The sequence below is a fragment of the Scyliorhinus torazame genome, chromosome 7 (assembly GCF_047496885.1).
Source record: "Scyliorhinus torazame isolate Kashiwa2021f chromosome 7, sScyTor2.1, whole genome shotgun sequence".
Classification (NCBI taxonomy): domain Eukaryota; kingdom Metazoa; phylum Chordata; class Chondrichthyes; order Carcharhiniformes; family Scyliorhinidae; genus Scyliorhinus; species Scyliorhinus torazame.
Genome location: NC_092713.1, coordinates 187,842,338 through 187,865,505, shown reverse-complemented (window position 1 = coordinate 187,865,505; position 23,168 = coordinate 187,842,338). Strand labels below are relative to the sequence as shown.

The 23,168-nt window shown below is 49.3% G+C and overlaps 1 protein-coding gene across 3 annotated transcripts in view; it reads left to right on the top strand.

The window, feature by feature from the left end:
* LOC140426746 (serine/threonine-protein kinase 32A-like) overlaps positions 1–23,168 on the top strand; it is a 550,050-nt gene that overhangs the window by 331,687 nt on the left and 195,195 nt on the right. For all 3 annotated transcript variants that reach the window (XM_072511884.1, XM_072511881.1, XM_072511882.1), the window contains one exon: positions 17,316–17,405. In XM_072511884.1, the coding sequence (XP_072367985.1) occupies positions 17,316–17,405 (90 nt within the window). The remainder of the gene's footprint in view (positions 1–17,315; positions 17,406–23,168) is intronic.

Genomic DNA, 23,168 nt, shown 5'->3' with positions numbered 1-23,168 from the left:
CCACTGCGACTCCACCTTCAAGGTGCTATGAACCTGTACCCCTAGATCTCTTTGTTCTTCCCAACCCCCTACCATTAACTGAGTAGGTCCTGCCCTGATTTGATCTACCAAGATGCACCACCTCACATTTATCCAAATTAAACTCCATCTGCCATTCATCAGCCCCCTGGTCCAATTGGTCAAGATCCTGTTGCAATCTTATATAACCTTCTTCACTATCCACTCTGCCACCAATCTTGGTGTCATCTGCAAACTTACTAACCATGCCTCCGACATTCTCATCCAAATCATTAATATATATAACAAATAACAGTGGACCCAGCACCAATCCCTGAGGCACACCGCTGGTCACAGGCCTCCAGTTTGAAAAACCCCAACCCTCCACAACCACAACCAATATCACTCCTTCGGGAAATGAAAAATAAACACATCTTTTGACTGCAACTCTTGAAAATCGTTGCTTATCTGTATCACATCTTTGTGCAAGTTGGAGGAAAAGGTATTTAATTCATTGGTTCCGACAACTTGCGGTTTCTGTCCTCCAACCAATTGGGGTGCTTCATACTGATTACCTCCAAGCCCAGTGAGAAACGCTGACGCTTTTATTTCTGAAATGCTGACAAGTTGACACATAGTTTGAAACACTCATGTCAGCTGAAAAGACTGACTACCAGCTGGCATATATTTACACTCCTGTTGAAGTAGCACAGTTCAAGAATAAGGGAGGCATGAAAATCAAAATGATCGAATTAACCCCCAGATTTGCAGGCGGATCACACTCCACAAATTATGGGGCTGGGATAGAGGGTTCTCGTGTGATAAGATATTTGTAAATGGTGTCAATCTTAACTCTGTGATTTGAGTGCCGGGAGGTTGTGGGTTCAAGATTCACTCCAGGGTTTAGAGCACCTAATGTAAGCTTCCATTTTAGTGCAATACCGAGTGAGTGCTTGTAGTGTCAGAGGTGTTACCTTTCAAATGAGATACTAAACCAAGGCTTGCCTGCGTTCTCAGGTGGATCCTGTAATTCTGTTTGAAGAGGAGCATGGGACCTCTCCCAGTGATGTCCTGAACATTTGTCTTTTAGCTAATGTGACTAAAACCAGACTTTCCGGTAATTTATCTCAGTGCTGTGTTGTGTTTTGTACTCTGGGATAACACAGGCTGCAACTCGATGCAGCTTTGTCCAAAAGATACTCCAGAATTTGAAGTAAGTTCAGTGTGATTTATTGAACCATTAGCACAGTTCTCTATGAGTTCAACTCTCCTGCTAATCTTGCTATAGTAACTCAGTCTAACTAACCAGTCTGCTCTAAGCCACGTGATGGGTGTGATGCTTCTGATCTGCCCCTGTCCTACTCTCGAAGTGTCGCCTGTGGAAAGAGACAGAGCATGTGTGCCCTGTCCTTGTATATGGGTTGTGTAATGCCCCCTTGTGGTAGTGTCACCTCTGGGTGTCATAGAATTTACAGTGCAGAAGGAGGCCATTCGGCCCATCGAGTCTGCACCGGCTCTTGGAAAGAGCACCTTACCCAAGGTCAACATCTCCACCCTATCCCCATAACCCAGTAAACCCACCCAACACTAAGGGCAATTTTGGACACTAAGGGCAATTTAGCATGGCCAATCCACCTAACCTGCACATCTTTGGACTGTGGGAGGAAACCGGAGCACCCGGAGGAAACCCACGCACACACGGGGAGGATGTGCAGACTCCGCACAGACAGTGACCCAAGCCGGAATCGAACCTGGAACCCTGGAGCTGTGAAGCAATTGTGCTATCCACAATGCTACCGTGCTGCGTCCGTGTCTTGACTGCCCATTGGTCGCGTCCTATTCTATGTGTTCATTAGCTGTATGTCTGCATGTCATGACGTCTCTAGTGCACCCTCTCGTGTTTACTTAGTCATAGTGTATTTACATTAACCCCTTGTGTATTGACAGTGATGCATATCATCACATCCCCCCTTTTTTCGTGTTACATATTTTCTGTTCAGTGTTAAAGAAAAATTGAACAAAAACAGGTAAATAAGTGATGACATGTACAAGTTATGATGACATTGAGGATTATACAATACCAAATAATTGTTATGAGGCCAAAGTTCATGAATTTACACGGTCGTGTGGCTTTCTTGTGCTGTTATGGAAGTGTCGATGTTGATGTTGTCATTCCCTTGTGAACGCCGTCGGTGTCCTGGTGTTTACGTAACCAAGAAGTCATCAGGAGGTCAAATCACTTCATTGTCTGAGGTGGACTTTTTTTTAATGATTTGGTTGCAATTCTTGATGACATCTTTCCTGAAAGCTGGTTTGCTTGTCCGTAGCAAATGTGAATTGGTAAGATGCATTGACATGCCATGGTATGTTTGCACTCTCGTCATTGTTCTGAACTGAGCAGTAACATTGTCCTTCATGGGCAGAGTTGTACCATGTCGTATCAGTTGTTGTTATATTGTTGTTGTCATTGTTGTTTTTGTCGTGCTTGTTGTGTTTATTGCCTCTGATACGCTTCTTGTTGTTGTCTTTGTTGTTGTTTTTGTAGGTTTTGTTGTTGTGCTTGTTGCGCTCAATGACCACACCGAGTGGAGAATTCGAGTCCTTCACAAAGTTACTTGTGTCAGTGTCCTTTGTGGCATCTGCTGTTTCATTGAGCGTGCCGTCTCTGATTCCTCGGCGCTTCCTGTCTGGAGTCATGTCCGGTTCACTTGAATCATCTTCGGCTTGTCGATGCTCCCCATCTCGATCCCTTTCTGGTTCACCTGAATCACCTTTGGTTTCTTGATGTTCCCCGTCTGGAGTCATTTCAGGTTCTTGTGGAGAGGCTCGAGTAGATGAGGTTTGAATTAACGTGGTGTCACTGGAATCGCTAGGAGCCTCACTTTGATTGTCGAGTGCCTCTGTACATACTAGCTGAGATCTGTCAGTCTCGCTGAGATGTTGCACATCTTGTATGGGAATTGTGAACCCTTTGTCACTTGTCGCACATACAGTGGGTAGACCTTCAGTGTCTTCTTGTCGGTTAGATGAGCTAGGTAGACTGTCAGAGTCGTCTTCTGGTGGCTCAAATAATCTGGGTAGACTGTCATTGTCCTTTTGTTGTTCATGTGAGCGTGGTAGACTGTCCTAGTCATCTTGCTGTGCACTTGAGCGTGGCAGACTTGCATCGTCTGCTGCTGGTTGCTCAGATAAGGTTGCTAGACCTTCATAGTCTTGTTCATGCAAGGACTGCGCTCTGGAGTCTTGCGTTGCTTCCATCGTGGAGTCTGTCAACAAGCTCGCTGTGGAGGCTTGTACCGTTCTCTCTGTGGAGTCTGGCATCGTTCCCTGTGTGGAGTCATGCAGTGGTCTCGCTGTGGAGTCGATCTGTGCGCTCTCAACGGAGTCATGCAGTGGTCTCGCTGTGGAGTCGATCTGTGTTCTCTGTGTGGAGACGTGCAGTGGTCTCGCTGTGGAATCTGTCATCGCTTTCTGTGCGGAGTTGGGGACTTTTCGTGGTGCGTGGACCACTCTCTGTGTGGAATCGGGACTCTTTGTGGTGCGTGAATCACTCTCTTGGCGTCAGGCCACTCTCTGTGGGCTTGTACCGCTCTCTGTCTCTTGGCGCCAGGCCGCAGCAGAATCCTGTACTCATGGGTCGGGATGTCGTCTGTGCTGGGCTGAGGATCCTCAAATCCGAAGAACTCGGCCATGACTGTGTTGGATGCTTCACTGTACAGCACATCTCATTGCGGTTCGGATTTGGTACGGAGGTCGCCATGTCCAATGATGAAATCATCGTCTGAGTTGTAGTCTTCAAGGACTAAATCATCTCTTAGGTCGGCGCTAACTGCTTGTTGCAGGGTTCTGCAGAGGTTACTTTCAGCTACTGGTCGAAGTTCAGGCATTGTGCTGTCGTTCCAGGTGAAAGAAGTGTGTTTTCTGGCTTTCAAATTTCTTTTCACTATTTTCGGACATTTCCCCTATAAGTGGGCATGGTCCGGGGCCTCTGACGTCATGGCGCCTGTGACGTAGAGCGTAGGAATGGATTGCGCATGCGCAGATCGCTTTTCCTTCACTGTGCGCTCTTTTCGCAACTGCACATGCGCAGCATCTCGCGCATGCGTATAACACTGTTTCGCCGGTTCGCGTCTTCTCGGGAACTGCGCATGTGTGGCTCCTTGCGCAAGATGGCTGCCAATCAAAATTGCCGTTTGCTTCTGTTGCAAGCCTACCTGTGCCTTGTGGCGAGTATAGGCACTAGTTTTACCGATTTCTGTTGTGTTCACCTCGTAGTAGTTTTCAAACTTGTCCAGGACTGTCGGGAAGTCTCTCTTTCCTGCCCTTTGGAGTACTTGAAGGAGTTGAAGATTCACTTTCACCCGCAATGGTGAGTAGAAGATCTATCTTCTCAGCATCGGCCACGCCATCTAGGTCGGATGCTACCATGTAAATCTCAAATCTCTGCTTGAATGCACGCCTGAGCTACTGAGGAACCGGAATCTTGATCATCTTGCCTGGGTGCTGTTGCTGGTAGTCACGGATCTTGCTGAGTTGAACTATATAGATTCAACAGGCTCTACTGGTACCATGTTGTGTTATGTACTCTGGGATAACACAGGCTGCAACTCGATGCAGCTTTGACCAAAAGATACTCTGGATTTTGAAGTAAGTTCAATGTGATTTATTGAACCATTAGCACAGTTCTCTGTGTTCGACTCTCCTGCTAATCTTGCTATAGTAACTCAGTCCAACTAACCAATCTGCCCTAAGCCATGTGGTGGGTGTGATGCTTCTGATCTGCCCCTGTCCTACTCTCGAAGTGTTGCATGTGGAAAGAGACAGAGCATGTGTGCCCTGTCCTTATATATGGGTTGTGTAACGCCCCCCTTATTTACATAGAATTTACAGTGCAGAAGGAGGCCATTCAGCCCATCGAGTCTGCACCGGCTCTTGGAAAGAGCACCCTACCCAAAGTCAACACCTCCACCCAACACCAAGGGCAATTTTGGACACTAAGGGCAATTTATCATGGCCAATCCACCTAACCTGCACATCTTTGGACTGTGGGAGGAAACCGGAGCACCCGGAGGAAACCCACGCACACACGGGGAGGATGTGCAGACTCCGCACAGACAGTGACCCAAGCCGGAATCGAACCTGGGACCCTGGAGCTGTGAAGCAATTGTGCTACCCACAAGGCTACCGTGCTGCCCCTTATGGTAGTGTCACCTCTGGGTGTCTTGACTGCCCATTGGTCGTGTCCTATTCTCTGTGTTCATTAGCTGTATGTCTGCATGTCATAACGTCCCTGGTGCTCCCTCTAGTGTTTATTTAGTCGTAGTGTATTTACATTAACCCCTTATATATTTACAGTGATGCATATCACCACATGCTGTTTGGGCATAGTTGGATAAGAAATTAATTTAGGCCCTGGGCGGGATTCTCCGAAACGGCGGTAAATGTTGACGCCGGCGTAAACACTGGATCGTTTCACGCCGACGCTAACGGACCCCTTGCCCCCAGCGATTCACTTACCTGAAGGGGGCCAGCAGGACGCCGGAGTGCTCCGCACAGCTCCCGCTGCCAATACGGGGGACTGCACTTCCAGCGGCGGCCCGGCGCAACATGGCGGACCCACACAGCAAGCCGGCCCCAACAATATAAGCCCCTCCCCGGATCGCATGCGCCCACCGATTGGTGGCCTCCGATCGGAACCCTGGCCATCCTGGAGGACCACCCCGGTGATGGATTCCCCCCACCCCCAACTATGGCGACCGCGGCACCTGCCACTCCAGGTGTCCGCCGGGTAGAATCATGTGAGAACCACGCCGGCGGGAACTCGGCCGGCTGCCGGTGGAGAATCACTGCGGCGGCCTCTTTCAATGGCCCCCAACCGGCGCCGCGTCGACTGCGCTCACGCGACTGGCGGCAATTCTCCGGTTTGCGGACAATCGCGGGAAGGGGCCGGACCCGATTGCGGGTCTGCCTCCCCATTCTCCGCCCGCGCGCCGAGCGTGATTTCAGCTCGGAGAATCCTGGCCCCTATCTTTCCGAGCCTTTCATCTCAATGTTGGTTGAGGAAAGTAAGGCTGTATTTATATATCACCTTTCACAACCACAGATATATATCCCTTTGTAACAACTGTTGTAATATTGGAAACGCAGCGGTCCGTGTTCACAAACAGCAAAGTAAGAATGATCAGATAATATATTTTGGTGATCTTGGGTGAAGAGTAATTATTGGCCAGGGAACTGGGGAGAACTTCCCTGCTCTTCTTCAAAATACTGCTAGGCCATATTTTCCAACCAGCTGAGAGCTAGGTTTATTATCTCATCTGAAAGACAGCATCTTCAACGGTGCAACATTCTCTCAGTATGACATGTTCTAGAATGTCAGTCTAAATTTTTGTGCTCAAGTCTTTCGAGTGGAACTTGAACCCATAACCTTCTGGCACAGAGATGAGAATGCCTCCATGAGCCAGGGCTGACTCTATGGAATCTTCCTGTTCCTACATTCACTGCTGTATCTGCCCACTATACAATATTGACTAGACTTCAGAAATAATTCATTAGTTGTAAAATCCTTCAGGATGTCCTTGGAATATGAACAATCCTCTGTAAAATACAAATTATTTCTTAACCATTTTATATCAGGAGGCCAGTCAACAAACCGAGCAAGAAATTGCAGCTTTAAAAATTGATCTTCATGAATGTGTTGATTATATACTTGTGTCAGGTTCTAGTTCAAGGTTATGGGCAGCACGGTAGCACAGTTGTTTCACAGCTCCAGACTCCTAGGTTCGATTCCCGGCTTGGGTCACTGTCTGTGCGGAGTCTGCACGTTCTCCCCGTGTCTGCGTGGGTTTCCCCCGGGTGTTCCAGTTTCCTCCCACAGTCTAAAGATGTGCAGGTTAGGTGGATTGGTCCAAAATAGGTTAGGTGAGGTTACGGGGATAGGTTCGAAGTGTGGGCTTAAATGGTGTGCTCTTTCCAAGGTCTAGTGCAGACTCAATGGGCCGAATGGCCTCTTTCTGCACTGTAAATTCTATGCTATGCTATGCTTTCTATGCTATGCTATTCTTAGTCATGTGGGGTCATGAGTTCAGGGTTATAGTTGACTGTGTTCCATTCTGATAGTAAAGAATTCTCAGGGTCATGGTCCAAGGGTATTTGCTTTGCTGAGTAGGGTTGTAGCTCCAAGACTCTAATTGGTTGTGCCTCGTGCACTGGTCTCTCCCCCATATCTCCCCCAGTGCCCCTTTTTTCTTTGGGTGTCTAAACAATGCGTATTGGAAGACTAGTCTATCAGGGAGGGTTCCACAGTGATGCCTGCCCAGGTGTCCACATTCCAATATTGAATTGGACTGGATAATTTTGCTTTCTTTGTCGCAATTGCTGCCCCAGTTGAGATTAATTCTCTCAGAGTAGATGAAGGATCGAAGCTGCATTCTTCCTAGTCTAAGCAGCTGAATTGTACAGGGACAGCTCATTTGAGGGCTAAGGTAGCAACGAGCCTAACCTGGCCCCTTTAAGTAAGATGCATTTATATAGCACTTTTCATACCCACAGGACATCCTAAAACACTTTAAAGCCAATGAACGGATCTTTGAAGTGTAATTATTGTTGTCATGTGAGAACACCTTATGGCTTACTTTGATTTGTGGTTATTGGTGAGGGCCAATTTTACTTGGTTGTGTTAGTTGGATCAGATTTGAACTGCAGCTGCAGGGCTGTCGAAGAGTAAGGTTCCCATTGCACTAACTACATGATGGAATAACATTGCACCACATCTATCTTTCTACCTCAACAGGACCCGGGTCAAACCCCGGCGTGGTAGGAGAGCCTCACAACTAATTTATGTTTGTCAATAGACATGACAGAGAGAAAAAAACTTGCATACAATCTCATAATTGGCATGTACGTCAGCTAGTCCATGCACTCCAGGTGGCTGTATCAGCTACTTTGCTCCTCTCACTTGCTCAAAATATTTAAATAAAAGAAGCAAAATTAATTTCATCATCTCATGACCAAGAGACTCAACGAACCTTACTTTTGCTGGGCAAATTGGTGAGGGGTAACTATGTAATTCTATAACAGCATGCGGTTTTCAGGGTAAGTAAGGTAGGTCATATAGTCGAAGCAGGGGCTGTAATGTGAATTTGTTTTACAGACAGCGCCATTAGAGGCACACCTGAGTGGTTTTGAGTGCCTCTGGGCACATATAATTTCTTTTAAACTAATCAATTGGAGTTATGAGTATGCAAAAAGATGATCAAACTGTAATATTAATGTTGGAATGTTTTCAGCAGTGTTATTGGAATCAGAGCATCAGCATTATTGTAACCTTTTATTTTGGTGATTTTAATTTTGTTTCAACACTTCCCACATCCGCTGAGAGCAGTTGAAGCTGACAACTGTTTACACTTTATTGTTTCATTTGTTCTGCGCTTTAAACAACAACAACCTAGAATTATGTAGCACCTTACAAAGAACAAAGAAAATTACAGCACAGGAGTAAGCCATTCGGCCGTCCAAGCCTGCACCGACCATGCTGCCCGTCTGAACTAAAACACTCTACCCTTCCAGGGACCATATCCCTCTATTCCCATCCTATTCATGTATTTGTCAAGATGCCCCTTAAAAGTCACTATCGTCCCTGCTTCCACTACCCACTGTTCCAGGCACCCACTACCCTCTGTGTAAAAACCTTGCTTCGTACATCTGCTTTAAACCTGCCCCTCGCACCTTAAACCTATGTCCCCAAGTAATTGGCTCTTCCACCCTGGGAAAAAGTTTCTGACTATCCACTCTGTCCATGCCCCTCATAATCTTGTAGACTTCTATCAGGTCGCCCCTCAACCTCCGTTGTTCCAGTGAGAACAAACCAAATTTCTCCAACTTCTCCCCATAGCTAATGCCCTCCATACCAGGCAGCATCCTGGTAAATCTTTTCTGTACCCTCTCCAAAGCCTCCACATCTTTCTGGTAGTGTGGTGACCATAATTGAACACTACTTGCCAATTTTTAAACTCAATGCCCCGGCCAATGAAGGCAAGCATACTGTATGCCTTCTTGACTACCTTCTCCACCTGCGTTGCCACTTTCAGTGACCTGTGTACAACCAGATCCCTCTGCCTATCAATACTCTTAAGGGTTCTGCCATTTACTGTATATTTCCCATCTGTATTAGACCTTCCAAAATACATTACCTCACATTAGTCCGGATTAAACTCCATCTGCCAGCTCTCTACCCAAGTCTCCAACCGGGGGGGGGAGTGCTGGTGCCAGTTTAACTCCTGATCCGGTTCTCACTCAACATTCAAATGGGTGCACCCATCCCTGCTCAGCGATTTTGAGGACTCGATAACTTTGTACCAACAGAGTTTCCTCTAATCCATCTCCACCCTGTGGGTATGGAAGTAATTCAGGCTGCATTTCAAGCTCCACTCCCTGTCTTCATGAGCCCCCATCTGCAGTAACCCAGCTTTTCTGGCTGGCTGGTTTGGACTCGCCATTTAAGTCTTGGGAGGGGAAGGGTTTGGAGAGTTTTGGGGACATGGTTGTGGAGGGGAGGTTTACTAGTTTTAAAGAGTTGGCTAAGAAATTCCAGCTAACTTGGTCAGGTAATTTCAAATTCATGACTTTGGCGCCACCCTCTTCCCTGTTGAAGACGACTCTGTCCCTGGCTAGGCCCGAGGGGAGGGTCTAATTTGGCATATAGGGCAATATCCTTTCTAGGGATTCTGCCCCATTGTGTGAGGTGAGTATGGAATGGGAGGGCCATTTGGGTCGTATATTTAATGGTGAGGTGTAGAGTGAGGCCATCCATAGAGTCAACTACATGTCTTCATGTGCACAGCAGAGCGATTCAGTTTAAGGTCTTGCACAGGATGAACCTGACCAGAGCTAGGGTGAGCGCTTCTCGGGGTTGAGGATACGTGTGAGTGCTGCTCTTGGGGCCGGTTAATCATAAACATATGTTCCAGTCCTGTCCCAAGTTATTAAGCTTTTGGGCCTGTTTCTTTAACACCATGTCGGAAATACCCCGTGAAGATTTGGATCCATGTCCACTAGTGGCGTGAAGATTTGGATCCATGTCCACTGGTGGCCATATTTGGGGTGTCTGATTCACCGGTGCTGCAGACGGGTGAAGGTGGATGTTCTCACCTTTGCCTCGTTGGTAGCCCGGAGGCAAATTCTGCTTGGGTGGAGGTCTCCTCTGCCGCCTAGTGCCTCGGCTTGGCTGGGTCACCTCATGTCTTTTTCACATTTGGAAAAAGCCAAATACACCATCAGGGGTTTGGAGGACAGATTCTATCTAAGATGTCAACCATTCATTTCCTTTTTTAAAGAGTTAGTCACTGGCAGCTGTTAGGGGGTTTAGTTTAGTTTTGTGTTAAAGTCAATGTGTGTTTTTTTTTCTTTATTTCTCTTCTAGAGGGCACAATCGAACAGTGAGCTGCTTTTCGGGCGCAGTGTGGCCAATAAAAGCAGGGAAACGCCGCTCTCGGGATCTACCTGACTTGCAATGCCTCGCGAGATCTAACCCGATCTCACTGGACATTGCGATGTAAACCATTGTGGTCGTGACCACTTTTTGGAGAACCTGCATATTAAGGCGAGACAGCTAGTCTCACTTTAATATACAGTGTCTCGAGGTACCCTAGGTGTTCCCCTTCACCTTGGAAACCTCAGGCAAGCGCCGTTCAGTACTGGGGTGGGGGGTGGGTGGGATGGGTGGGGGGGTGGGGGGGTTGGGTGGGGGGGTGGGGGGGTTGGGTGGGGGGGGTGGGGGGGGGTGAGTGCCGGGAAACATGCGGCTAAAGGAGGTCGCTATGGGACTTGTTCCCATTTTGTTAAATCCCACCCATAGTATATTTATGTTTGATTATTTCCGGTGGTTTTGTTTAATATGAAAAATTTTCAATAAACATATGAAAAAAAAACTTTTTACCACCAGGCCTGAAAGAAAGGACTTTCATTTCTGCCGTACTTTGCATGAGCCCAAGATAACTCAAAGCGTAGTGACTGCTGTAATTTGGGAAACACAACTGCTTTTTTACACAGCAAGATCCCACAAACAAATGCGATAATGGCCAGATCATCTGTTATTCGTGATGCTGATTGAGGTCCAAACACCCCTGTTCTTCTCTGAACAGTGCCATGTGATCGTCTACATCCACTGAAAGAACAGGCGGAACCTTGGATTAGCATCTCATCCAAAGGCGGCATTTCTGACAGTGCAGCACTCCCTCTGTCGAGCATTGAATTGGCTTCTGTGCTCAGGTCTCTAGAGTGTGACTTCCGGTTGCGGCGATGACCAGCTAAGTCGCACGTTTCGGCAGCTCCCGGTGGAACGGACTTTTGGGCTCTTAATAGGAGCCCCATCGGCAATTTTAACGGCAAATAACGCTGTGCGGTAATCCGGAGGGGAATCCCCCCTGGACACGGATGGAAAGGGGAGAGGAAAGTGGCCGGATTGCGGTGGATCCTCTAGAGCAGCGGCCAGGAAGGCAGGTACAAAGCAAGATGGCGTCGGAAGGAGGCAGTTTAATATGGGGCCCTGACCAACAAGAGTTCCTGCGGCGTTGCGTAGATGAACTCAAAAAGGAGATGAAGAAGGAGCTGTTGGCCCCGATATTACAAGCGATTGAGGGGCTAAGGGAGGAGCAAAAGACTCAGGAGCAGGAGCTTCGGGTCGTGAAGGCAAAGGCTGCTGAGAATGAGGACGACATACAGGGCCTGGTGGTGAAAACGGAGATCCACGAGGCACAACACAAAAGATGCGTGGAAAGGCTGGAGGTGCTGGAGAATAATGCGAGGAGGAAGAACCTAAGGATTCTTGGTCTTCCCGAAGGTGCAGAAGGGGCGGACGTCGGGGCATATGGGAGCACGATGCTGCACTCGTTAATGGGATCGGAGGCCCCGACGGGTCCGCTGGAGGTGGAGGGAGCCTATCGGGTTATGGCGCGAAGACCGAGGGCTGGAAAAATTCCTCGAGCAATAGTGGTGAGATTTCTCCGATACAAGGACAGAGAGATGGTCCTCAGATGGGCAAAGAAAACTCGGAGCAGTAGGTGGGAGAACACGGTGATCCGCGTATATCAAGATTGGAGTGCGGAAGTGGCGAGAAGGAGGGCAAGCTTTAATCGGGCCAAGGCGGTGTTGCATAAAAGGAAGGTCAAATTCAGAATGCTGCAACCGGCAAGACTGTGGGTCACACATCAAGGGAAACACCACTACTTCGAAACGGCAGATGAGGCATGGACATTTATTGTCGAGGAGAAGCTGGAGTGAGCGGGCCAGAAAAAGAACGTTTGGGACAAAAGTGGGGGGGGTGAATATTTGGGATGAAGGGGGGACAAGGGGGAAGAGATGACTTCCCAAGTTGTTAAACCTGTGACCCTGTAACTTCTCTCTCTTCCCCATGACGTGGGGGAGGGGGTGAGGGAGGATGAGGAGCTGAGGGTGCCGGCCATTGGGGGCGGGGCCAAAAGGGAAGCGCGGGCTTTGTTCCCGCGCTATGGTAATCATGGCGGGAACAGGGAAGCAGGAAGGAGGGGGCCTCGCACAGTGTGAGCCGAGGTCACGGGGGGAAGCCGAGGTCGGCCAGAGTTTGCTGACTTCTGGGAGCAACATGGGGGGTGCAATTACGCTAGCTTGGGATCTAGCGGGGGGGGGGGGTTAACTGGGTTGCTGCTGATGGGGAGAATGGGGAGCTGGTATGGGAGGGAGGGGTCGGGGCGGGGGGGCGCCGCCTGGGGGGGATACAGCTACGTGGGAACCGGGTGAGCAGCTGGATTGAAAAAGGAAATGGCTAGTCGTCAAGGGGGCGGGGGGGGGGTGGTAAAGAGCCCCCCAACCCGGTTGATCACGTGGAATGTGAGAGGGCTGAATGGGCCGATTAAGAGGGCACGGGTACTCGCACACCTAAAGAAACTTAAGGCAGATGTGGTTATGCTTCAGGAGACGCATCTGAAGCTGATAGACCAGGTTAGACTACGCAAAGGATGAGTGGGGCAGGTGTTTCATTCGGGGCTAGACGCAAAAAACAGGGGGGTGGCCATACTAGTGGGGAAGCGGGTAATGTTTGAGGCAAAGACTATAGTGGCGGATAGTGGGGGCAGATACGTGATGGTGAGTGGCAAACTGCACAGGGAGGCGGTGGTATTAGTGAACGTGTATGCCCCGAACTGGGATGATGCCAATTTTATGAGGCGTATGTTAGGACGAATCCCGGACCTAGAAGTGGGGAAGTTGGTAATGGGTGGAGACTTTAATACGGTGCTGGACCCAGGGCTGGACAGATCGAGGTCCAGGACCGGAAGGAGGCCGGCTGCAGCTAGGGTGCTTAAGGATTTTATGGAGCAGGTGGGAGGAGTAGATCCCTGGAGATTTAGTAGACCTAGGAGTAAGGAGTTTTCGTTTTTCTCCTGTGTACACAAAGTACTTTCACGAATAGATTTTTTTGTTTTGGGAAGGGCACTGATCCCAAAGGTGACTGGGACGGAGTACACGGCTATAGCCATCTCGGATCATGCTCCACACTGGGTGGACCTGGAGATAGGGGAAGAAAAACAACAGCTTCCACCCTGGAGAATGGACATGGGATTATTGGCAGATGAGGGGGTGTGTTTAAGGGTGAGGGGGTGTATTGAAAGGTACTTGGAACTTAATGATAATGGGGAGGTACAGGTGGGAGTGGTCTGGGAGGCGCTGAAGGCAGTGGTTAGAGGGGAGCTGATATCTATTAGGGCACATAAAGGAAAGCAGGAGGGTAGGGAAAGGGAGCGGTTGTTGAAAGAACTTCTGAGGGTGGACAGACAATACGCGGAGGCACCGGAGGAGGGACTGTACAGGGAAAGGCAAAGGCTACATGTAGAATTTGACTTGTTGACTACGGGTAATGCAGAGGCACAATGGAGGAAGGCACAGGGTGTACAGTGCGAATATGGGGAGAAGGCAAGTAGGTTGTTGGCCCACCAACTGAGGAAAAGGGGAGCAGCGAGGGAGATAGGGGGGGTGAGAGATGAGGAGGGAGAGATGGAGCGGGGAGCGGAGAGAGTAAATGGAGTGTTCAAGGCATTTTACGAAAGACTATATGAAGCTCAGCCCCCGGACGAGAAGGAGAGAATGATGTGCTTTCTGGATCAGCTAGAATTTCCTAAGGTGGAACATAGAACATAGAACATAGAACAATACAGCGCAGTACAGGCCCTTCGGCCCACGATGTTGCACCGAAACAAAAGTGGAGGAGCAGGAGAGAGTGGGGCTGGGAGCACAGATAGAGACGGAGGAAGTAGTGAAAGGGATTGGGAGCATGCAGGCGGGGAAGGCCCCGGGACCAGACGGATTCCCAGTTGAATTCTATAAGAAATATTTGGACTTGCTGGCCCCGCTACTGATGAGAACCTTTAATGAGGCGAGGGAAAGGGGGCAGCTGCCCCCGACTATGTCAGAGGCAACGATATCGCTCCTCCTAAAGAAGGAAAAAGAACCGCTGCAATGCGGGTCATACAGGCCCATTTCCCTCCTGAATGTGGATGCCAAGATTCTGGCCAAGGTAATGGCAATGAGGATAGAGGATTGTGTCCCGGAGGTGGTTCATGAGGACCAAACAGGGTTTGTGAAGGGGAGACAGCTAAATACAAATATACGGAGGCTGCTAGGGGTAATGATGATGCCCCCACCAGAGGGGGAAGCGGAGATAGTGGTGGCGATGGATGCCGAGAAAGCATTTGATAGAGTGGAGTGGGATTATTTGTGGGAGGTGTTGAGGAGATTTGGCTTTGGGGACGGGTATATCAGGTGGGTACAGTTGCTGTATAGGGCCCCGATGGCGAGCGTGGTTACGAATGGACGAGGGTCTGACTATTTTCGGCTCCATAGAGGGACGAGGCAGGGATGTCCTCTGTCCCCGTTATTGTTTGCACTGGCGATTGAACCCCTGGCCATAGCACTGAGGGGTTCCAGGAAGTGGAGGGGAGTACTTAGGGGGGGAGAAGAACATCGGGTATCTCTGTATGCGGATGATTTGTTGCTATATGTGGCGGACCCGACGGAGGGGATGCCAGAGATAATGCGGATACTTGGGGAGTTTGGGGATTTTTCAGGGTATAAACTGAACATGGGGAAAAGTGAGTTATTTGTGGTGCATCCGGGGGAGCAGAGCAGAGAGATAGAGGATTTACCGTTGAGGAAGGTAACAAGGGACTTCCGGTACCTGGGGATCCAGATAGCCAAGAATTGGGGTACATTACATAGGCTTAATTTAACACGGTTGGTGGAACAGATGGAGGAGGATTTCAAGAGATGGGACATGGTGTCCCTGTCATTGGCAGGTAGGGTGCAGGCGGTTAAAATGGTGGTCCTCCCGAGATTCCTTTTTGTGTTCCAGTGCCTCCCGGTGGTGATCACGAAGGCTTTTTTCAAAAGAATTGAGAAGAGCATTATGAGTTTTGTGTGGGCTGGGAAGACCCCGAGAGTGAGGCGGGGATTCTTGCAGCGTAGTAGGGACAGGGGGGGGGGCTGGCACTACCGAACCTAAGTGAGTACTACTGGGCCGCCAATGTTTCAATGGTGTGTAAGTGGATGGGAGAAGGGGAGGGAGCGGCGTGGAAGAGATTGGAGAGGGCGTCCTGCAGGGGGACTAGCCTGCAAGCAATGGTGACGGCGCCGTTGCCGTTCTCACCAAAGAAATACACCACAAGCCCGGTGGTGGTGGCTACATTGAGAATTTGGGGGCAGTGGAGACGGCATAGGGGAGGGACGGGAGCTTCGGTGCGGTCCCCGATAAGAAACAATCATAGGTTCGTTCCGGGGAGAATGGATGGGGGATTTGGAGCATGGCAAAGAGCTGGAGTAGTACAACTAAGAGATCTATTTGTAGATGGGACGTTTGCGAGTCTGGGAGCGCTGACGGAGAAATATGGGTTGCCCCAAGGGAATGCATTTCGGTATATGCAAGTGAGGGCTTTTGCGAGGCAACAGGTGAGGGAATTCCCGCAGCTCCCGACGCAGGAAGTGCAGGATAGAGTGATCTCAGAGACATGGGTGGGGGACGGTAAGGTGGCGGACATATACAGGGAGATGAGGGACGAGGGGGAGATTATGGTAGATGAGCTGAAAGGGAAATGGGAAGAAGAACTGGGGGAGGAGATTGAGGAGGGGCTGTGGGCTGATGCCCTACCTAGGGTAAACTCATCGTCCTCGTGTGCCAGGCTAAGCCTGACACAATTTAAGGTGCTACACAGGGCGCATATGACTGGAGCACGGCTTAGTAACTTTTTGGGGGTCGAGGATAGGTGTGCAAGATGCTCGAGAGGCCCAGCGAATCACACCCACATGTTCTGGTCATGCCCGGCACTACAGGGGTTCTGGGTGGGGGTGGCAAAGATGCTTTCGAAGGTGGTGGGGGTCCGGGTCGAACCAAGCTGGGGGTTGGCTATATTTGGGGTTGCAGAAGAGCCGGGAGTGCAGGAGGCGAGAGAGGCTGACGTGTTGGCCTTTGCGTCCCTTGTAGCCCGGCGCAGGATGTTGTTAATGTGGAAGGAAGCCAAACCCCCGGGTGTGGAGACCTGGATAAATGATATGGCAGGGTTTATAAAGTTAGAACGGATTAAGTTCGTGTTAAGGGGTTCGGCTCGGGTTCACCAGGCAGTGGCAACCGTTCGTCGACTACCTCACAGAAAGATAGAGGGAATGGAAAAGAAGTAGACAACAGCAGCAACCCAGGGGGGGGGGAAGGGCGGGGGGGAGGAATCGGACGGACTCTCAGGGATGTTATTGTATATGTATAAGTATTTGGTATATGTAATTGTATATTGGATTGTTGGATTGTATTTTTGGAGAATATTTATTTTGGACAAGGCAGTTGCCATTTAGTTTTGTTTTTGTTTATATATTACTTATTTATTTGTTTAAAACTGGCCACGGTTATTTATATTGCTTTATTGTTGTGTAAAAGAAACACTACGTATTGTTATGTTTGGCCAAAAAACTTGAATAAAATATATAGATTTTTTTAAAAAGGTCTCCAGAGTGTGACTTGAACCTCACTGGCTCAGAGATGAGAGTGTTGCCCACGATGCCACAGCTACGGGGAAGGGGAATAGCTGTGTGCATGTTGTGCTGCTGATCAGTCAGAGAAAATAATTTGCCACAGTGCGCCATCTCTCGTTGTGTCAAACTCACAAGCTTGATTAGTTACCCGACGACTGCACAATTGCACAAATAGTCCTAGCGACAGTGAAATTGCTGGCATCAGAGATTTATCACCAGTAGTTTTCAGGCATCTTAATCTTCTGTATTTCTTTCTTTTATCTGGACCATTTTAGGGCATGTGCACATTACTGACTTCAACATTGCAGCATTGGTGAACGAGGAAAAGCAAGCCACCTCAATTGCAGGCACAAAACCATACATGGGTAAGTGTGGGGATTTGAGGGTGGGCAGATATTTCACAATCTTGGTGTGAATATACTTTATTCATACAATTTGTAAAAGTACATTAGTAAACAAAATCAACCAGACCATTACAGAAAGTGCCTTAAATTGGGCTTGCCTCCATACAGGATATTCCATTCCAGTTGCAGTTATAATTCTCCTGATAAATACATTCCATGTCTGGCATAACCCCAAGGAGAAAAACATTTCAAATTGAAAAATCACAGAAAGTGCAATAGAATTCCATGTTGCTTCATAGTGTGTTCACGACAATTTCAATACTCTCAATGTTCACATCTATCCAATGTCAGATATAAGCCTGAAGGGTTCTACAAATCTTCCATCCCACAGTGTACTATGGCGGGAGTGGACTTGGACATTGACCTCTGCAACAGCTACACCCCAAACTTTAGTGCGTCCGTCAGCACCTATTCCTCGGCCTTGGAAAGTGCCAATCTGCAACACTCGGTTGGGGATTCTTTGCACTGGGAGACCAAGTTTCAGGCAAACCAAAGATTATGTTTCACTGAGTTGATGAACCTCCAGCTGTAGTTGATGTTTATCTCGGTGTGCAACCCTGGGAACAGCCTGCGGAGCAGAGTCCTGCATCACAGAGCTGCTCCAGATAAGCCTCGACAAAAACCACTGCATCTCCCTCCAAGCCTTCTTTCAACCTGAAGGAGATGAATCTGAGTATACAGTCAATACAATACGATTGAAATCTCATCACTTCCATGTTGTAGGAAGCAACGCAACTAATTTGCGAACTCCCACACACAGCAATGTGATAATGCCCACATAATCTCTTTTGTGTGTTGTTGGCAGAGGGATAAGCATTAACAGGAACACTGGGTAGAGCATTGCTATCCTTCTTCAAAATAGCTTCATGTGATCTTTCACATCAACTTGAGTGGGAAGACCGAGACTTTGTTTAATGCCTTAACAAAAAGGTGGCACCTCCTCAGTGCTGCCCTGAGGTGTCAACCTGAATCATGTGCTCAGGTCTATGAAGTGGAACTCAAACCCACAACCTCATGACTCAGAGACGAGAGTGCTACCCGCTGAACTGCAAGAGGGTACACAATTCAGCAAGTCACTCACCTAACTGTGATGTGACCAGTGAGCTTCAATGGAGAAATTATGTTTGAAGTTTTGCTTCCAATCAAATTCAAATTTTAAGGCACGCTAAGCATTCTTGCACCCACACTCAAATTACCCCTGTTGACACACTTTATGACAATTTAGTTTGGAACTTATCGTTTTGTAGGAAAATTACCACTATTTTGTTGCAGCAATCAGAAGGTATGTTAAGGATAAACATTCGGATATAGAATATATGGGGCGGCAGGGTGGCACACTAGTTCGAGCAGCTGCCTCACAGCACCAGGGACCTGGGTTCAATTCCGGCCTTGGGTCACTATCTGTGTGGAGTTTGCACGTTCTCCCCATGTCTGTGTGGGTTTTCTCTGGGTGCTCCAGTTTCCTCCCACAGTCCAAAGTTTAGGTGGATTGGCCATGATAAAATTGCCCATTAGTGTCAGGGGTGTACAGTTTAGGTGGGGTTACAGAGATAGGGCAGGAGAATGGACCTAGGTAGGGGGCCGGTGCAGAATCGAAGGGCCAAATATCTTCCTTCACTGTAGAGATTCTATGATTCTATGAGAATAGAACTCCCACAGTGCAGAAGGAGGCCAATCGGCCCATCAAGTCTGCACTGGACCTCTGAAAGAGCACCGACCTAGACTGAAACCTGTCCTCATGAACATTGTCTGGGGTGCTGACAGAGGCAGTCAGTGCTGTCAGTCTCACCAGGAGGACACAGCTGGTGATCCTGAGGGTTGGGGATCACTGGTGAGACCTCTGCCCTGTGAGGGGCAGAGAACCAGGGAGGGTTCCTTGGACCACGGTGCAGGTGTCCTCTGTAATGGGGCACCGCTTCTGAGGAGTGCCTACACCTGAGGGTCTCCTGATTAAGCTTTGCCTTGATGATGCAACTGGGGTATGAGGGGTCCAGAGGAGTGGCTTGGTGCGTTCACAGATGATCAGATGCCGTCTGAGCATTTAAAGGACAAAAGCAGCACTCGGCGGGGTGAGCAGCCAGCAATCTGTAAGTAGCACCAAAGGGTGCGTTTAAAAGACAGACGGGACTTCCGGTGGCGGCCATGGAGGAGTAGGTCGCACATTTGAAGCTCCTGTCCGTGACGGGCTTTTGGACCCTTTTTCTCCCATTTTTCCCCGGATCTTATTGGATGAATCAGTGGAGAGTGAGACAGTGAGGAGAAATCCCCCTCCAGTGTACGGAGAATTGGATCAGAAGTGGCCGTGTAAGAAGACAAAGTCCTATAAAAAAGATGCGAGCAGAGCTGGCAACGCGGGAAAGCGTGGCGGCGAAGCAGGGCCGCGGGGAGACAGCACAGTGGTTAACGGAACAGCTGGTGAAGTTTTTTGAAGATTGCTTCGCCAAGCTCAAGAAGGTCTGGCTGGACCCAATCAAGTCTTCGATTGATCAGGTTGTGCGGAATCAAGACATCCACCGACGTGCGATCCAGGAGGTGGAGAAAAAGGTGTCCGAGCACGAGGAAAACCTAACCATGCTGGAGACCAAGGTGGAGATGATGAATGACCACCAGAAACATAGAGAACATAGAACATACAGTGCAGAAGGAGGCCATTCGGCCCATCGAATCTGCACCGACCCACTTAAGCCATCGCCCATCCTATCCCGGTAACCCACTAACCCCTCCTAACCTTTTTTGGTCACTAAGGGCAATTTATCATGGCCAATCCACCTAATCTACACATATTTGGACTATGGGAGGAAACCGAAGTACCCGGAGGAAACCCACGCAGACACAGGGAGAACGTGCAGACTCCGCACAGACAGTGACCCAGCCGGGAATCGAACCTGGGACCCTGGCGCTGTGAAGCTACAGTGCTATCCACTTGTGCTATCGTGCTGCCCTAGAATGCAGGAGAAGCTGGAGGACTTGGAGAACAGGTCCAGGAGGCAGAACCTGAGAATGGTCGGCCTCCCTGAGGGCAGTGAGGGATCGGATGTGAGGACCTATGTGATGAACATGCTGGAGAAGTTGATGGGGGCTGAGGCGTTCCCTTGGCCCCTGGAAGTCGATAGAGCGCACAGAGCCCGAGCGAAGAAGCCCCGAGTGAATGAGCCGCCGAGGGCGATGGTGGTACGTATGCACCGATTTCTGGACAAGGAACACATTCTGCGGTGGGCCAAGAAAGAACGGAGCAGCAGGTGGGAGAATTGCGCATTTATCAAGATCTGGATGGGATTTGGCCAAGAGGCGAGCCGGGTTTAACCGGGCAAAATCAGCCCTCTTTAAGAAGGGGGTGAAGTTCGGGATGTTGTACCCAGCATGCCTGTGGGTCACATATGAGGACCGGGAATTTTACTTTGAAACACCAGACGATTGACTTTCATCAGGGGAAAAAAGACTGGATGTGAACTAAAGACACTGGATCCTTGGGGAGAGTAATGCAATGGTGATTTGTTGACAATCACTTTTGTGCTGGTTTGAATAAGTAGTGTTATGTGCAATAAGGGGCTGTTTCGATGGCTAAAGTTAACTTTGTCTCACTGGGAGCTGGGTGAAGGGGGGTTGGTTTCTGTGGTTGTTTTTTCTGTGGTTTTTCCACTGATTTTTCTGCTGTTTGTTGACTGGGGAATGTAATGCTTTGAATAGGTATGTTCAAGTGGGGGAGAGGTGAGAGAACAACCGGGAGACAGTCTGTTTGGTGCCGTGGGTGGGATCTATCAGGTCAGCTTGGTCAGCTGACTCATGGAAGCACAGTGGGAGGCGAGCAGGAGATAAGCTTGAGCTTGATATGGGGGGGTTGGGTTTCTGGTGCTTTACTCAGATGACCTGCTCTTGTATATTTCAGACCCGTTGGAGGGGATGGGGGAAGTTATGCAGATCCTAGGGGAGTTTGGTAATTTTTCAGGATATAAATTGAACGTGGGGAAAAGTGAGATGATACAGGCGAGAGGACAGGAGAAGAGACTGGGCGAGCTGCCGTTTACAATGGTAGGAAGGAGCTTTCGGTATCTGGGAATCCAGGTGGCCCGGGAATGGGGGGCACTGCACAAGTTAAACCTATCCCAGTTCGTAGAACAAATGGAAGGGGACTTTAAGAGATGGGACATGCTCCCGCTATCACTGGCGGGGAGGGTACAGACCGTGAAAATGACGGTCCTCCCCAGATTTCTGTTTGTCTTTCAGTGCCTCCCCATCATCATCCCGAGGGCCTTTTTTAAACGGGTAAATAAGGTTATTTCGGGCTTTCTGTGGACGGGTAAAACCCCGCGAGTGAAGAAAGTTTTGCTGGAGCACAGCCGGGGGAGGGTGGGTTGGCGCTGCCGAACTTTTGTAATTACTACTGGGCGGCTAATATAGCCATGATTAGGAAGTGGGTATTGGGGTTGGTGTGGGAGCGAATGGAGGAGGCGTCATGCAAAGACACAAGTTTGGGAGCACTGATAACGGCCCCTCTTCTGTTTTCACCAGCCCGATACTCCACAAGTCCGGTAGTGGTGGCGGTTCTGAGAATCTGGGGGCAGTGGAGGAGATATAAGAGAGTGGAGGGAGCATCGGTTTGGACCCCGATTTATAATAACCATCGGTTTGTACCGGGTTGTCTGGATGGTGGGTTCCGGAGATGGCAAAGGGCAGGAATTAGGGGGATGGGGGATCTATTTATAAATGGGAGCTTCCCCAGCTTGAAAGCCTTGGAGGATAAATTTGAACTGCCAGCAGGGAATGGGTTTAGGTATCTGCGGGTACGGGACTTCTTGAGAAGGCAGGATCCGTCCTTTCTGCTGCTGCCGCCACGGGGGATACAGGATAGAGTAGTCTCCAGTACATGGGTGGGAAAGGAGAAGGTATCAGATATCTAGCAGGAACTTTTGGAATCGGAGGAAACTCCGGTGGAGGAGCTCAAGGGCAAGTGGGAAGACGAGCTAGGGGGAGAGATAGAGGCGGGTCTGTGGGCAGATGCCCTAAGCAGGGTTAACACATCCTCATCATGTGCCAGGCTTAGCCTGATGCAGTTCAAGGTAGTCCACCGGGCACACATGACGGTGGCCCAGATGAGAACGTTTTTTGGGGTCGAGGACAGGTGTGCGCGGGAAACCCAGCAAATCATGTCCACATGTTTTGGGCATGCCCGAAGCTTAGAGGGTTTTGGCAGGGTTTTGCTAAGGTGATGTCCACGGCACTCAAAACATGGTCCTGAGTCCAGATGTGGCGATCTTTGGAGTGTCGGAAAAGCCGTGAGTCCAGGAGGCAAAAGAGGCCGACGTTTTGGCCTTTGCCTACCTGGTAGCCCGGAGACGAATCTTATGAATATGGAGGGACTCGAAGCCCCCGAATGCGGAGACCTGGGTTAGTGACATGGCTGGGTTTCTCAGCCTCGAAGATAAAGTTCGCCTTAAGAGGGTCAATGTTAGGGTTCACCCGGAGGTGACAGACGGCAGGAATGTCGGTCTGAGGAGGCCACCCCGATCTGAGGGGGACACCTTAAGTCCATGGACAAGGCACCAAGTCACTATCTGATTCTGCCCCTGGTGCGGGCAATCATCCCCCAGCAAGCCTGACAGTTTTCAATGTTTTTTAGCCTCCCACTCCCCCTCTGCAGCCAAGGTGGCAAGTCCACGTTTGAAAATACTTGTAGTACTTCGCGCCCATGAGACATTGACCTGAGAGGAGCAGAGCATTGCGGAT